At 32.7% G+C, this 18,486-nt stretch overlaps 1 protein-coding gene across 1 annotated transcript in view; it reads right to left on the bottom strand.

The window, feature by feature from the left end:
* The window catches only part of LOC129223752 (structural maintenance of chromosomes protein 4-like), a gene marked incomplete in the record, with an annotated part of 101,968 nt that overhangs the window by 32,354 nt on the left and 51,128 nt on the right, over positions 1-18,486 (bottom strand). The window contains 4 exon segments of the mRNA XM_054858112.1: positions 3,092-3,327; positions 3,664-3,851; positions 5,123-5,163; positions 17,263-17,424. Of these exon segments, the coding sequence (XP_054714087.1) occupies positions 3,092-3,327; positions 3,664-3,851; positions 5,123-5,163; positions 17,263-17,424 (627 nt within the window).

Here is an 18,486-nt window from a genome sequence, read left to right as displayed (position 1 = left end):
TTCTGCGTCCTCAAGACAGCCTAAATAAGGCTTACAATCTCATAAAAAAGCACCCATGAACCCTCTTAATCCTAAAAGATTTGAAATTGACTTAAATTCAAGAACGATTTTATGACTCAAGATTCGAGAAGTCTGAACCTCGTACCCCATTTTTATCCTATATCTTTTCGGAACACAGCCTAAAGTCGCATTTTCATAACGTCTAACTCGAAAAACTTCGGAGAAGAATCTCATGACTCGACTTTTGGTAATGTTAAGGCTTTCTCTTTAAGTTACCAACGATAGTCTGGAATTGAGTCTAAATTTTTCACTTTTTTCTTTTTAATATTTTTGCGTGTGGACAATATAGATGTTCCAATTGGTGCAATGGACACAAATGGAAGATCAGATCTCAGCTTTATTGTAAATCATTTGGGAAAGATAATAGAGTTTATATTGGATACTGATGTTATTTGTAAGTCTTACCAAAAATGAGTGAGTCTGGACTTACCTGGTTCATGCATCAAGGCTCTCAATTGTGTTTTTCAGACTTAAATATCAAAAAGTTTTCAGACTAAGTCGTCACACCTTCGCCATCCCTTTTCAGTCATTAAAGATAGCTTAAAATTTCACCTATCGAAATTTTCGTGGGAGAGCTCCGTAACCCTTTTATTTGCACTACAGTCTAAAATTTGATTTCAATTTCAGAAAAAAAATTCCGCAGACCAAAAAAAAGGCAGTGCACCGTCAGATTTCAGTTTTTAAAAATAAATGCAAAAAACATTCAGAGAAAATGATTAAAATGAGGGAGTGACGTTTCAAGGATAGGCTTGAAAAAACTTTTGCTTATGTGAAGTTTTGTTGAAACTTTTAAGGGGCAAGGAGGGTTGTTTAAGTTTAGGGTCAATGGTTAGCTTAAAACGGAGGGTCACTGTGCCCTCCTAAAAATCTTGGGAGGAAACTCTAGGGAAGCCTGTCAGCTTTCTTTTAATGTTTCTAAATGTATTATAAGATTGCATTTTTAAAATTTCGATGTCGAAAACTTCCGAAGGTGAGCCACCAGATCCCCTTCAATTTTGAAAAAAAAAAAAAACAGAAAGAAAATAAAATCGTTGCGGGACCCCTTCTTTTCTCTCTCCTCTAACTTTACCGAAAACTGTAAAATTGCGGTTCATGACATCAATTTTGAAAATATCGCTTGCAAGAGAACTAGAACCCCTCCCCCCCCCCACCTCCTTAAGCTGATACAGATCAACCAATTTTTAAAAAAATTCCTGGGGAATTTACCCGATTCCTCCCTTTTATCGTGTCCTTTCTACATATGTTGTCAGTATAGAAGCTTAAAGATGTGCCTGTAGGAATTGTAACCATTAGTATCCTTCTTTCAAGGCACATCAAAAATGTGTCAATGTTAGCTTTATTTTCAGTTTTCTTTTTTCAGAACTTTAAATCTTGATTTAGAAACTTAAAGGAAAATAAGAACTAGCGATAATTTAATGTTTTTGCTCGACCTCAAAAAAAATCGAAACCCGGCACTGCTTCATTGAATTTTTTTAATTAACAAAGGTGAGCCAAAATATCCTTTTGCCGACTGGGCCAAAGTCTTCCAGTCCGCCCCTGGATAAGAGGATTCAAGGAACAGCTGTCGTTATTTAAACAGGGTATTTTAATACTATACAGAATATGCTTGGATCTTAAGTTAAAAGGGGAGGAGATTTTTATTTACTCAAGCGACTTTCTTTAAATTCTTAGCACGGGCATCTTCGTGTGGGTGCAGCTAGTTTTTTTTTATAGAACACAATAATCTGCAAAGTGTCATTGTAATGGCATTTGGCATTGAGCGCCTACATTAAGAACAGCACTATATTTTCAATGACACAACAGTGTGAGAATATTTGCTCTTTAAAAAACTAGTCAACCCATCTCATTAATATTGTATTTATATTATACTTATAATGTATTTTAAAAATCTATTTTTCTATAATTTTGTACAATTTGTCAAATGTCATAAAACTATCAATACTTATATTACAATACAATAGTTAAATATGTTTTGGTAAAGTAAAAATTACTTTATGTAAAACATGGTATAATTTTTTAACTCACAAAATGAATTGTAACATAGCATTTATGAAAGCAGATTATTATGAAAAGTGAAGGTGCGGAACATATTTTGTATGAAAAAAGAGGGGTGCAAGTATATGGAAAGTTTGGACCACTGGTTTATGGAATAAACTAAATTCTTTTAATGGTTTTAGAAAGAATACTGAAAGATTATGATCATATTGCACACATCAATTTCAATGTCAGACTCTAAAAACATTCGTAGGTAATAATTTAATCCTCTCTAATTAAAATTAGTTACATCCTAGAGTTTATGTGTAAACCAGTTATTCTTTCAATCCTCTTGCACTATTTTCCAAATCTTCAGGCTTAAGAAAATTAAATGTTTAATTGCACAATTCAGATTGAAAAAACTGTCATAAAAAGATAATCCCCACCCGATCCTATAGGCGACTTAATGTTTTACAGAACCAAACCTGCTATACAAATTTAATACTCAGCACATTCCAGCCTTTGAGTAAAATTAGTTCTCAGTTTTGTCATCATAATAATTTTCACCTGTCTCTAAAATATTTGACTTTTTCAACTAGTTCAAGCTTTTTGTATTCCACATATTGCCACATAACTTTTTTGTACCAAACTTTTTACAGTATAACCCCGATATAACGATTGTCAAGGGACTCGAAAAGTTATCATTAAATCAAGGATATTGTTGAATCGAGAAGCCAAACCCATACCATTGAAATGCATCGTTGAATTGGGGAAATTGTTAAATCCGGTATTGTTAAATCAAAGTTATACCAGATTTATTACCTAAATGGAAATTAAAACTGAAATTTCAAACAAAATATTTTTAAGCTATCAATGCCTTAACACTTATTTTTCAAATAATGTTGTTATAGATACTTTCTAAGAACTAACATATTTCTGGCTACAAAATCATTTAATATTGAAAGATTATTTTTCTCCTATCTTAGATAGGAGAAACAATAACAAACGAAAAATAATGACACCAAATTGATACAGATTTCAGCTCAATTTAACATACCTGACTGCTCATTTTAGCTTTTTTCATCGACTGCTGTAAAACTAATATCTCGCTCTCTGATTTTCTAATTATTTCTTTTAATTCCTCTTTATTTTTCTTCGACTCAGAAATATTTTTCAAAAGAACTTCTACTTCAGCATTTAATCTTTCTATTTCTTTCTCAGAAACATCTGCATTGGCAACCGATTTTCCCATTCTTCCCTTAAGAGCTTTGCCACCTCCACCAGTCATGGTACCTAATTTCCAAGGAGAAAAAAGATTTTTTAAGTAACAGTTTGTTAATTAATCAAAACAAGGGTGTAACATAGAAGTTTACTTCACTTAAATTTAGCTAACATTTAATCAAAAAAATTGTACGCACAATTTCAAAAAACTATTATTATAAATGCAAGCTAAGAAAATCAGATAAAATTCAAAACAAGATAAAACTAATTTGAATATATTTTTAAAAATATATCTCACAAAACATTTATTCAAAAAATAGAGCAAGAAAAAAAAGGAAGAAAAGAATAATTTCATAATTTTGAATATAGAACAGTTCATTTCAGTGAAAGTAGAACTTAAAATCATACCTGATGAATCAATCAGAGCACCCTTCAAAGTCACTACTCTGTACCTCGTAGAACCTTGAAGACCAACTCTAGTAGCTTGTTCAATATCATCTGCTACTAAAGTATTTCCCAATGCAAAATAAAATGCAGACAGTAAATTTGTATCGTTTACGTTAATCAAATCAAATAAACGAGGAACATTTTCAGGGCTGTAAAATTTAAAAAAAAAATCATTGAATAGGTAAAATGAGAAAAACCTATACTATCCTATGTAGGTAAATGGCACTATCTGCAAAATTTTCTTTTTTTTTTTCTTTCTTTTTCTTTTTTTTTCTTTTTTTTTTTTGCATTTTTGTCATCAATTTTACTTTAGTTTTACTGTACGAGCATGCTTATTTGGTTTTCGTTGAAAATGAAGCATGAAAAGAACTTTAAATCTCAATATTTTACTGGTGCATATAGGCAATCAAAATCACATTTCTCCAAATATCTCTAAAACTCATCTTTGTAGATACTGCCATTTATCTGCTTATGGCAGCATGGCTGCAAGCTAGTTAGTTTAAAATTTTTGATGTGCTTGAAATTGAACAACTGTAGCACTAAAAAAATTCAATTTTCAATTTATTTTATTTTTTCAAATATAGGTTTGAAATGGCTCACAGAAAGTTTGAGAGTTATTAGTTCATTACTCACTTAAATGCAAAATAAATAAAATAGTGCAATTAATTAGTCCCCAATGAAGATCAATGGCCCTTTTAAAGCTATCTACCCCCTTGTTCATTACAGCCTCTTCTGGAGAGCTGTTCCAAGTACCTACAACCCTACTAAACTAGTAATTCTTCCTAATTTCCAGGTGAGCCTGAGGTCTGAATAGCTAAAAACAATGACCCCTTTTCCTGCTTTTCGTGCAAAACTTTAACCCATTAACATCTTTCATTTTGATAAATTTAAACAACTGCACCATGTCATTTCCGACTCTCCTTTGCTCCAGGCTATATATATTAAGTCTGGTATCATAATCCAAATCTAAAAGTCCCCTTACAAGCCTAGTAACCTTTCTTTAAACTCTTCCCAATAGCAAAACTTGAACAAATGCACCATATTTATTGGTATATAAAATCAACTGTTTTCAACCTTTAAAATATAGTAACGATTTAAGAGCTTATTTATACATCAATCAATTTCATGAAAAGTGATAGCTTAAGGCACATTTAGGCACATAAAGCAACATGATGCTTGGCAAATATGTTGCCTGATACTAGGAAGGAGTGGAGCTCAAAGGATATTTAAAAGGAGATTCACTGAACAAAATTGTGAATCCAGCTGGCTACCACCCACAGAAGTTACAACTTGAAACTAAAGATGTTGCTAATAAATTTAATTTTCATATTTAAAATAAAAACATGATTGTCTAATCATTAACTTTTTAAGCAAAAAAATTGCATATTAGTTCTTTTAGATAAAAAATTTGGAAACTTACGTAGAAATTTTTTGTTTAGTGTAGGGCTCCCATTTCTTCATCTATAAATATAGAAACATTTCATTGTATATTCCATAAAAATTTGTGACATGATCAACGTAAATAAGCAAAAAATTCAAAATAGTGGGCAGAGAAACACAAATGCAGCAATCTAATTTTAAAAAAGAGTGCAACAGTATTTGACCAGTATATTGAATTAATATTCCATAGATTTAGATATGGTATAGAATACATAAAAACAGAAATGAGTGCAGCATTTTCCTACCTATTATCTGCGGATTATCTGTCAAAAAAATGAAATTAATGAGCTGTGGATTATACCCTGCCAACACTGATTCTCTGTGCTTTTTTTCCTCAACAAAAGCAAATTGAAACTCAATTTACAGCAGGATTCACCAATAGAGATCGTTTCCGTAGCCTGTAAGACTGTTTATTTTAAATAGCTTGAATTTTCCTCTAACACGATTCAGGTTGTGTAAAATAAACAACCATGCATCCATAGTAGAAGCAGTCTCTATTTGCACTAGAGTTGACTGTTTGCCCCAAGGGAAACTCAGAAAATTTCCTATTTTGACCATTGAAAAGCAAAGCTTCCCCCAGGATTAAAAAAGGGCAGGGTGCTGTTTTTTGTTTAAAGAGCAGTTTTTTGAGTAAAGGGCACTTTTTTTTTAATTAAAAGGCATGTCAATGCCTCAAAGCAGTGTTGGGTATCAACTAAAAAAATCAACTAAATTTGTAATTGATTGATTAGTTGACTAAAGTAATCTGACTCCCATTTAGTTCAGATTAATATTTTAAAAATTTAATTCAATTGCAGACGAAGATTAACGTTAGTTTAAACTAACTCGTTAGTTGCTCAAAAAAACTAATTTAGTTCAGATTGATTTAGTTCAGATTAAATTAATCAAATTGAATTTAGTCAGATTAAAAGTAATTAAATTGATTTGATTACATTTTTAATTCAGATTAAATTTGTAAAATATGAATGTCACATGAACAGAGGCACATTTGTATTTCTACGTGTATGTACATATTTATGCAAGCATACACGAGTTAATATGTGTATATACGACTATGTGCGTGACAATACGTATATAAACGTGTTATCCCGCGTATATTCGTGTACGGAGGTATATTTGAATTTTTAAGTGAAAATACATATTTATGTGTGCATATACGAGTAAATACGTGTATATACGAGTATGTATGTGTATACAAGAGAATATGCATATGGATACGTGTTACCCCGAGTATACTCGTGTACAGAGGTAAATTTGCTTTTAATTGTGTATACACATACTTATGCATGCACACAAGCGAAAATACATTTATATACGTGTATACATGAGAATATGCGTATAAATATGTGTTACCCCGAGTATACTCGTGTAAAGAGGTACATTTGTATTTCGACGTGTATATACATATTCAAGCATGCATATACGAGAAAGTACGTGTGTATACAAGTATGTTCGTGTACACACGAGAATATGTGTATAGATATGTGTTACCCCGAGTATACTCGTGTAAAAAGCTACATTTGTATTTGTACGTGTATATAGATATTTATGCGTGCATAAACGAGAAGGTACGTGTAAATAAAAGAATGTTCATGTACACACGAGAATATATGTAAACATACGTGTTACCCCGAATATACTCATGCACAGAGGTGAATTTCTATTTAAACATGTATGTACACATTGATGCATGCATATACGAGAAAATACGTGTATATACGAGTAAGTACGTGTACACACGACAATAGGTATATAGATACTTGTTTAACCCGAGTATACTCGTGTACGATGGCACATTTGTATTTCTACGTGTATATGCATATTTATGCGTTTATAAACGAGTAAATACGTGTATATACGACTATGTACGTGTACACATGAGAATAGGCGTATAGATACGTGTTACCCCCGAGTATACTCGTGTAAAGAGGTATATTTGTATTTCGACGTATATATACATATTCAAGCATACATATACGAGAAAGTACATGATCATACAAGTATGTTCGTGTACACACGAGAATATTCATATAGATATGTGTTACCCCCGAGTTTACTCGTGTAAAAAGCTACATTTGTATTTGTACGTGTATATAGATATTTATGCGTGCATAAACGAGAAGGTACGTGTATATACAAGTATGTTCATGTACACACGAGAATATATGTAAACATACGTGTTACCCCAAGTATATTCGTGTATAGAGGTAAATTTCTATTTAAACGTGTATATACAAATTGATGCATGCATATTCGAGAAAATACGTGTATATACGAGTAAGTACGTGTACACACGACAATAGGTATATAGATACTTGTTTAACCCGAGTATACGTGTGCGATGGCACATTTGTATTTCTATGTGTATATGCATATTTATGCGTTTATAAACGAGTAAATACGTGTATATACGAGTATGTACGTGTATATAACAACACCCTAATTTTGTATAAGAATTTGACTCCATTATTTTATAAAAATCGACAAAACTTTATTTACATCACATATACTTCAAGAAGTCGTCATTTTTATTTTCTCAAGACCAAATTCGTGGAACACGATCTCGTGCGTCTTTTTCACTTTTATTAATTACGTGTTGCCATTCGGCAGTTTGTGTTAAATAGAAATAAAATAATTAAATTTAAGAATTAAAAGACATTAAAAATATGGATGAAAATATAATACTAGAGAATTATCATTACGTGGTAATAATTTTGACTGAGAAGGGCACTTCAGTACCCCCTTCCCAGTAATGATGATAATAAATGCGTTGCCGAAAGTCACGCATTAACCACGAATGACATGTCCATAATTCTTTGGAAGTGAACTGTTCGTCCATATTTTGTCCTATATGAAGTTTCTTCATCTTTTTTACGCATTTCTTCTTCTGGTTGGTTAACATTGTCCTTGTCAGCAGACAGAAATGCTGGTTTTAGCCTGTCTACAGACACAGTGACATTTTTGCCTTTTATCAATACTTTGAACACTTTCGCGCCGCGCTTGATGACTGCATAAGGTCCGTTGTATGGCGGCTGAAGACTTTTCCGCACCCCATCATTTCTGATAAAAACATGGGTGCAAGTTTTTAAGTCTTGTGATACGAAAGGCTTAATATTAGAATGTGATTTTGTCGGTAAAGGAGCAAAATCGTGAAATATATCTCTTAGCTTCTGTATCATAGTTTCAGGGCTTTTAATAACCGAATGTTCATCGAAAAAATCTCCTGGAAGTCGAAGTGAAGTTCCATAAACAAGTTCGGCTGGTGAAACATTCAGATCCGTTTTAATTGCTGCACGGAATCCTAGGAGTATGGTGGGAAGAACTTCGGTCCATTTTTCATTTCGTCGAGCTTTTAAAGCACATTTTAATGGTCGATGCCAGTTCTCAATAAGACCATTTGATTGAGGATGGTATGGTGAAGTTCTTATCTTTTCGGCACCAATGAATCGAGTTAATTGTCGAAATAGCTCAGACTCAAATTGACGACCTTGATCTGATGTAATTTTTTCTGGACAACCAAATCTTGAAATCCATTCAGACATCAACGTCTTAGCGACAGTTGGTGCTGTCATATCACAAATAGGATATGCTTTTGGCCATCGCGTTGCCCTATCAATTACCGTTAAGCAGTAATTCTTTCCTTCAGATTCTGGTAGTGGTCCTATTAGATCAATGTGTATATGGGCAAACCTAGATGTGTTAATATCAAATTTTCCTTCTTCAGTTTTAGTGTGCCTGAAAACCTTTGATCTTTGGCAGTTTAAACACTCTTTAACCCATACTTTGATATTCGTAGCCATTGAAGGCCAAACAAATCTCTGCTTAATAAGCTTAGTCGAACCTTTTATACCTGGGTGTGTTAAATTATGTAGGTTTAAAAAAACTTGTTTACGAAAACTTTTTATTAGAAAAGGTCGTGCTTTTCCTGTAGAAATATCACAAAATATTTCAGTTTTTGAATCAGGCATAGTAAGTAATTTTAATACTAAATTAGATTCCTTATTTTCTAAAGCAGATTTAAGTTCTAAGTCAGATTTTTGTTCAACACCTAACTTAGCATAATCTAGCGAAGTAGGAAATTTAATTGTACTTATTCGAGAAAGGGCATCGGCTGCTTCATTTGAGCTACCTTGCAAATATTCAATGTCAGTTGTAAACTCAGAGATAAAGGATAACCATCTACTTTGCCTATTTGTGTAGGTATCTCGTTTCTTTTGAAAAGCAAATTTTATTGGTTTGTGATCAGTGTATATTATACATTCTTTCGCTTCGATGAAATGTCGAAAATATTTTACTGATTCATAAATGGCTAATAATTCCCTATCAAAAACAGAGTATTTTAACTGAGCAGTATTAAGTTTTTTTGAAAAAAATGCTATTGGTTTCAACCCTTCTTCAGTCTGCAGACTTAAGGTTGAACCAATGGAGAAATCACTAGCATCAGTGTGTAATGCTAACTGCCCATCCTGCGAGGGAAAGACCAATGCAGCGCCAATCAAACTTTGTTTAGCTTTCTCAAATGCGTCATTCAAAATTGGAGACCATTCAATAGGAGTGCTATCATTCTTTTTACATCCTCTTATTTGATCTGTCAAAGGGGTAAGCAGTCTTGCTGCATGTTTAACAAATCTTCTAAAATAATTTATTAATCCAATGAATCGTCGAAGCTCTGATATTGTTTTTGGCTTAGGATAATTTTGAATGGTTTCAACTTTTGATTTTAAAGGTTTAATTCCTTCAAAAGAAATATCATGTCCTAAAAATGATACTTCAGTTTGAGCAAAAACACTTTTGGAAGTATTCACATTTAAACCATATTTGGCAAGCCTACCTAATACAATTTTCATGTGTTCTAAGTGTTCCGTTTCATTTTCGGAAAAAATTAGTATGTCGTCTAAATAAGCAACAGCGAAGTCTACATTTGAAAGTGCCTCGTTAATAAATCTTTGGAACGTATTTGCTGCACATTTTAAACCGAAATTTAAATATAAGAACTCAAAACTACCAAACGGTGTGGTAACTGCAGTTTTTTGAATATCATCTTTGAAAACTGGAATGTGAAAATATGCCCTAACAATATCGAGTTTAGAGAAAATTTTCTTGCCGTGTAAAATGTTCGTTACATCGTGTATGTGTGGCACAGGGTAACGGTCAGGCACAGTGACCGAATTTAACCTTCGATAATCACCACAAATACGGTAAGATCCATCCGCTTTTGGTACCACGTGAATAGGAGAAGCCCAAGGAGATTTTGAAGGACGGCATATTCCTTGATCCATAAGGTATTGAAATTCTTTTTTAACTTCGATTAATACCTTTGGATGTAAACGTCGGGGCTTAGAAAATAAAGGCGGTCCTTTTGTTTCTATATAATGGACAGTATCGTGACTGACTGGTTTTTTGAAATTTGGGATAGGATTCAATAACTCGGGAAAATCTTTAAATAATTCTTTGTGCACCATATTATCCGAGATTAATTTAATTCCACTATATTGAGTTTTAGTTAACTCTCCCTTCGTTGTCAAACCAGTGACTGAATCAATTAATCTCGACTTCTTTAAATCTACTAGTAGTGAAAAATTTTGTAAAAAATCTGCTCCTAGAATTGGGCAAGAAACATTTGCTACAACAAATGGCCACTGATATATTCTATGCAATCCCATGTTGATATTTAACACCTTGTGGTCGTACACAGCTATTTTTGAATCATTTGCAGCATACACGTAAGTGATGGGAGTTTTTGCTTTGAATGAAAAATGGGCAGGAATGCAAGAAATATCACTGCCACTATCAACCAAAAAATTTAATCCCGTACTTTTATCCATTATGTGTAATCTACACTGTTTATGTGCTGCTATGTCAGGGTAAATATCGTTATTAGACATAGCAGCTATGGCAAGTTTTTTTGAACTGCATCATAACTGCATGGTTGGCGACATTTAAATGCTGTATCGCCGAATTTTTCATGATAAAAACAAAACTCAGATGTATTTTGATTATCTGAGGGTGTTGGAACTCGTCTACTCCTAGATTGGGACCTATATCTATGATTACTACGACCTCTTGAAAATGAACGTTTTGATACCATTTTAGTTAATTCAGAAACTCGCATGGTTAAATGATCAATTTGATTTTGCAAATCTGATATTTGCGTCGTTTGTTCACTATGTTTTAGTGTTTCTGAAATTTTGCAAACTGATGGCTCCATTTTTATTTCATGAATTTTATCAGCTAAAATGGACAGTTCAGTCAACTCTGAAGTTGATGCTGATAAAATGGCTTGAATATGTGTTCGCAAACGCTCTAACCAAATGGTTTTTAAAAATTCGTCAGTAATTGAATTTCGTGAAAGTTCTTTCATTTGCCGAAGTAAAACAGATGGTTTTTTATCACCTAATGTAAGTTCACACAAAAGTTTCCGTATTTGGCTTGATTGGGAATCGGAAAACTCTTTAACTAATCTATCTTTTAAAGCTTGATATTTATTTCCCTCTGGAGGAGCTATAATTAAATCCGAAACAGCGCTAAGTGTATCTGCGTCAATGGCGGATAACTAGTAGTTATACTTCGTCTCATCATTTGTTATACGTGAAACATTGAAACTAGCCTCCACTTGAATAAACCAAACTGTTATATTACTTTTCCATAGTGGAGGTAATCTGGTTGCAACTCTCAAAACTGAGTCACTTTGTACAGTATTATTGGTAAATTCAACATTATCTAAACTTTCTATCGACATTTTAAAATTTAACTGAGAATTTACAAGTAAAATAAACAAATGCAATTAAATTAAAACAAAAAAAAAAATTAGTCAAAGATAAAATTTATCTTTACACGAAAATAAAATTTAGGCCAGAGCATTTCCCTTCAAGTGAATGACTTTAAGTGAAGAGCATACCATAGAATAAAGCATTGTCCGTCTTCTTTTTCTTTTCCTATTTTTCTTGTCCAAAACGTGGGTCACCACTGAGAGTGTTGTGAAGGTTTATGACAACACCCTAATTTTGTATAAGAATTTGACTCCATTATTTTATAAAAATCGACAAAACTTTATTTACATCTCATATACTTCAAGAAGTCGTCATTTTTATTTTCTCAAGACCAAATTCGTGGAACACGATCTCGTGCGTCTTTTTCACTTTTATTAATTACGTGTTGCCATTCGGCAGTTTGTGTTAAATAGAAATAAAATAATTAAATTTAAGAATTAAAAGACATTAAAAATATGGATGAAAATATAATACTAGAGAATTATCATTACGTGGTAATAATTTTGACTGAGAAGGGCACTTCACCCCGAGTATACTCGTGTAAAGAGGTACATTTGTATTTCGACGTTTATATACATATTCAAGCATGCATATACGAGAAAGTACATGATCATACAAGTATGTTCGTGTACACACGAGAATATTCATATAGATATGTGTTACCCCCGAGTTTACTCGTGTAAAAAGCTACATTTGTATTTGTACGTGTATATAGATATTTATGCGTGCATAAACGAGAAGGTACGTGTATATACAAGTATGTTCATGTACACACGAGAATATATGTAAACATACGTGTTACCCCAAGTATATTCGTGTATAGAGGTAAATTTCTATTTAAACGTGTATATACAAATTGATGCATGCATATTCGAGAAAATACATGTATATACGAGTAAGTACGTGTACACACGACAATAGGTATATAGATACTTGTTTAACCCGAGTATACGTGTGCGATGGCACATTTGTATTTCTATGTGTATATGCATATTTATGCGTTTATAAACGAGTAAATACGTGTATATACGAGTATGTATGTGTACACATGAGAATATACGTATAGATACGTGTTACCCTGAGTATAGTCGTGTAAAGAGGTACATTTGTATTTCGACGTGTGTATACATATTCAAGCATGCATATACGAGAAAGTACGTGTACATACAAATATGTTCGTGTACACACGAGAATATGCGTATTGATATGTGTTACCCCGAGTATACTCGTGTAAAAAGCTAAATTTGTATTTGAACGTGTATATAGATATTTATGCATGCATAAACGAGAAGGTTTGTGTATATACAAGTATGTTCCTTTACACACGAGAATATATGTAAACATACGTGTTACCCCCGAGTATACTCGTGCACAGAGATAAATTTCTATTTAAACGTGTATATACACATTGATGCATGCATATACGAGTAAATACGTGTATATACGAGTAAGTACGTGTACACACGACAATAGGTATATAGATACTTGTTTAACCCTAGTATACTCGTGTACGATGGCACATTTATATTTCTACGTGTATATGCATATTTATGCGTTTATAACATATTCAAGCATAACACGAGTAAATACGTGTATATACTAGTATGTACGTGTACACATGAGAATATGCGTATAGATACGTGTTACCCCCAGTATACTCGTGTAAAGAGGTACATTTGTATTTCGACGTGTATATACATATTTAAGCATGCATATACGAGAAAGTACGTGTACATACAAGTATGTCCGTGTACACACGAGAATATGCGTATAGATATGTGTTACCCCGAGTATACTCGTGTAAAAAGCTACATTTGTATTTGTACGTGTATATAGATATTTATGCGTGCATAAACGAGAAGGTACGTGTATACAAAAGAATGTTCATGTACACACGAGAATATATGTAAACATACGTGTTACCCCGAATATACTCGTGCACAGAGGTAAATTTCTATTTAAACGTGTATGTGCACATTGATGCATGCATATACGAGAAAATACGTGTATATACGAGTAAGTATGTGTACACACGACAATAGGTATATCGATACTTGTTTAACCCGAGTATACTCGTGTACGATGGCACATTTGTATTTCTGCGTGCGTATGCATATTTATGCGTTTATAAACGAGTAATTGCATGTATATACGAGTATGTACATGTACACATGAGAATATGCGTATAGATACGTGTTACCCCGAGTATACTCATGTAAAGAGGTACATATGTACCTCTTTACACGAGTATACTCGGGGGTAACACGTATCTATACGTATATTGTCATGTGTAGACGTACATATGCGTGCACACAAGCGAAAATACGTGTAAGTATGTATATACACAATTAAAAGCAAATTTACCTCTGTACACGAGTATACTCGGGGTAACTCGTATCTATACGCATACTATCGTGTGTACTCATACATAATCGTATATATGTATTTACTCGTTTATAAATGCTTAAATATGCATACACACGTAGAAATACAAATGTGCCTTCGTACACGAGTATACTCGGGTTAAACACTTATTTGTCGTGTGTACACGTACTTACTCGTATATACACATATTTTCTCTTATATGCATGCATCTATATGAATATACACGTTTAAATAGAAATTTACCTCTGCACACGAGTATACTCGGGGTAACACGTATGTTTACATATATTCTCGTGTGTACATGAACATACTTGTATATACACGTACCTTCTCCTATATGCACGCACAAATACGTATATACACGTACAAATACAAATATACCTCTTTACACGAGTATACTCGGGGTAACAAATATCTATACGCATATTCTCGTGTGTACACGAACATATTTGTATATACACGTACTTTCTCGTATATGCACGCTTGAATATGTATATGCACGTCGAAATACAAATGTTCCTCCTTACACAAGTAGACTCGGGGTAAAACTTATCTATATGCATATTCTCATGTGTACACGTATATGCACGTATTTTTGCTTGTGTGCACGCATAAGTATGTGTTTTCACAATTAAAAGCAAATTTACCTCTGTACACGAGTATACTCGGGATAACACATATCCATATGCATATTCTCTTGTGTACGCGTACATACTCGTATATACACATATTTACTCGTGTATGCACACATAAATATGTATATTCACCTAAAAATTCAAATATACCTCCGTACACGAACATACGCGGGATAACACGTTTATATACATATATTTACGCACATAGTCGTATATACACGTATTAACTCGTGTATGCTTGCGTAAATATATACATACATGTAGAAATACAAATGTGTCTCTGTTCATGTGACATTTATATTTTACGAATTTAATCTGAATTAAAAATGTAATCAAATCAATTTGATTACTTTTAATCTGATTACTTTTAATCTGACTAAATTCAATTTGATTAATTTAATCTGAACTAAATCAATCAGAACTAAATTAGGTTTTTTAGTCAACTAACGAGTTAGTTTAAACTAACGTTAATCTTCGTCTGCAATTGAATTAAATTTTTAAAATATTAGTCTGAACTAAATGGGAGTCAGATTACTTTAGTCGATTGAGGATTTAGTTGATTAATGCCCAACACTGCCTCAAAGCATTAGTGGGATACATTTTACTGTTATTCCTGGGATTAGATGTCGTACTCACACAACAAAAACTTCGAAATATTCATGAATTACTTCCTAGGACAATTAAATAGTTTATAATCATTTTTTAAAAAAATATGATAACTAATTCTTTCAGCTGTTACCTCTAGTAACAGCTGAAAGAGTAAAAAATCTGACAGTAGTAACAGCTGAAAGTGTAAAAAGTAACTGAAAAATCTTTTAAATTCAAAAGTAATAATTGCTCTTGGCAGAGGTGCCTACCCCCCCCCCCCCTCCAATGTTCAATGGCGCAAATCCCTCCCCCCAGAAAAAGTTTTTTTCAACCTTGTTTTTTTCCTATCTCTCTTTTATTTTATTTATTTTTTAATGCATTTCATTCATTTTTTAAAGATATTTTTTATTTATTTGTTTATTTATTTATTTTTAATTATCATCATTATTATTTTATTAGAACAGTTCTGTGCTACGCCAGTAATACATACATGCATACACACTCAAACTAAATAAATAAATAAAATATAAGCAGAATAAAATAAAATTAATTAATTAAATAAAAAATAAATTTAATTAAATAAATTAAAAAATCTCCCTCAAAATTTTGATGGCAAAACTTGCGCTATAATCCCTTCCTGTAGGCAACCCTGGCTCTTGGAGTAACCACCACCATATGGAAATGAAACAGGGGCATTCCACAGTATTTTGGACATTATGTAGAGTCCGTAACGTGACCTTTTTTTGCCATAACTTTTTAATTTACCGTTTGATTTGCAAATTAATTTAATTTGAGCTGGTGTGTTGGTAGGAAAAGATCAAAATAAAATAATATGCTAATCAAACAGTAAATTAAAAAGTTATGGCAAAAAAGGTCACGTTACGGACTCTACATAAATGTCCAAAATACCTTGGAATGCCCCAACAATGAACAGTGCCAGTTTGAAAGCACTTGGCATTTATTTACAATAGTTACAAGGGGTGGCAGTGGATTCAAGTAAAATTTTCTGAAGATAGTGTGAAATTTTCTGAAACAAGTTGAGAGAAAACTTTTTTCTCAACATCTCTAAAAAAGCATGATAAGTAACTTATTTAAATTCAATTAGATGGTTATTGATTTGTTTGCCTAAAAAATTTATAAATGAATTATTTTTCACTAACTCCCTAGAATGCAGAAAATTCCAGATAGTTCTGCTCTTCTCATCTTGTCACTGCCCTGCATTTACACTAGTGTAATTCCTAATCATTAAATGTGTAGTGGAATAAGGACAAGAGAAGGCGCCCCATGTATCAAAATCCTAGAAAAATACTATGTCAGTTATTTTTATGTCAGTGTAAAACAAGCTCAGCCCACTTGGTCTTGTATGATTGTAAAATCTAAAAATGTAAACCCAAAGATGTAACTAAAACTCTAAATCTTGTCATTATTTTGTCTTATGTGTGGTCTGAAGCACTTCCTTTCTAGACTGTGACAGCATATTTCAATTTGGAGTAAAAGATTTAGGCAAGTGCATTTTGATTAAATCTCATTTCAATTCACTTTGTTAATTCTGAGTAACCCTTTAGTTTGAATTCTTTACAAATGCACTTAACTATTTCATTTAAGAACTTATATGAGTTTTGTAACAAAAGCAAACATAATTGCAGCTTCATTTGCAACTAGACTCAAATGCCTATTTGCAGAAATGATACAACTAAGTTGCCACAGTATACTTTGATATTAGACACATTGAAATTCAATACCTTATCGAGAGCGATGAATGTGGCATATCCAAGTTTACGTTCTTTCAAAAAGTCGACACATTCCTGAGCAGTTGTTATAGTATCAGTAACTATATTATCCAAACTTCCGCATGCAGTAGAAATTGCAACATCGTATTTTTCCGGAATGGCACCCAGATCACCCTGTAAAAATGCAATGCAAAATGAAAGCATTTCTTTATGAACAATGAAATATTTCTACTATGAATAGAAAAAGAAATGTAAAGCCACCTATCTAATACCAAAATTTCAGAATTGCTAATAAGTTTACGTTTTTTTACATCAACTGACTGAATTAAACAGAAAAAAACTCAATATGCATATGCTTAAGGTTAAGGAGGAGTCAATTGACAAAACAGCACTATCCCCACCATCCTGAAAAATTATATGTTAAAATTTTTACAACTGGCAGCTGGAACAGAATTGATAGCAAAACTTTTGCACAATGGAACTTGCATATTGAAGATTTTCACATTTAACTCTTTTCAAGTTCATGCTTCTTTTTTCTTGTCTCTTGATTTTGCATTACATTCTTCATTAAGAGAAGAAATAGTGGCCCTTTTGCAAGTGTCCCCCTTTTAAGTTAGAATTGTTCATAACATTATTTCTTCTTTAAACAGAAATTCCTTATCCAAAAATTTCCTGTTTCCTTGAAAGTTAAATTATTCCGCTGCTTTTTTTTGGTAATATTTTAATTTTACCAACATGACAGAGAGTATTAATTAAAGACTGCTAAAAGTTATTTATTTAACTGACTGTCAAATTTGATCATCAAAGGCAGTAAAATTTCTAAGCAGCATTTTTCCTAGTCTGTTTAGGGAGCATGGAGCACCTTTCCCATTTACAGAATATTCTATAGACTCTGATTTTCTTTCTGAATACACGATCTCAGACTTGGATTTGAGAGAAACTTTCTACAAATATGCTGGTTGAATGGAAATATTTACTTTTCAGCAATTTTCATGAACATGCCATTCTCCACAACATGTTTCACATGTCACAAAATCATCTAAAACTTAAGAATTACAGAAGTGCGGATTTAAAGGGAGAGCCTTGTATTTGACATTGATGTCTATTTAGACATTGTCCCATGTCCCGGAGAACTTCAACATGGAGCGGCAAAAGTCCTGTATATTGTAAACAAAAGAAAATTGTCAATCAATACCTAATGAAAAAAATTATTGCTCTGATGAAGCAAAGTTGCCC

The sequence above is a fragment of the Uloborus diversus genome, chromosome 6 (assembly GCF_026930045.1).
Source record: "Uloborus diversus isolate 005 chromosome 6, Udiv.v.3.1, whole genome shotgun sequence".
NCBI lineage: Eukaryota > Metazoa > Arthropoda > Arachnida > Araneae > Uloboridae > Uloborus > Uloborus diversus.
Note: the sequence above shows the minus strand (reverse complement) of the source record. Positions and strands in the feature narration are given on the sequence as shown.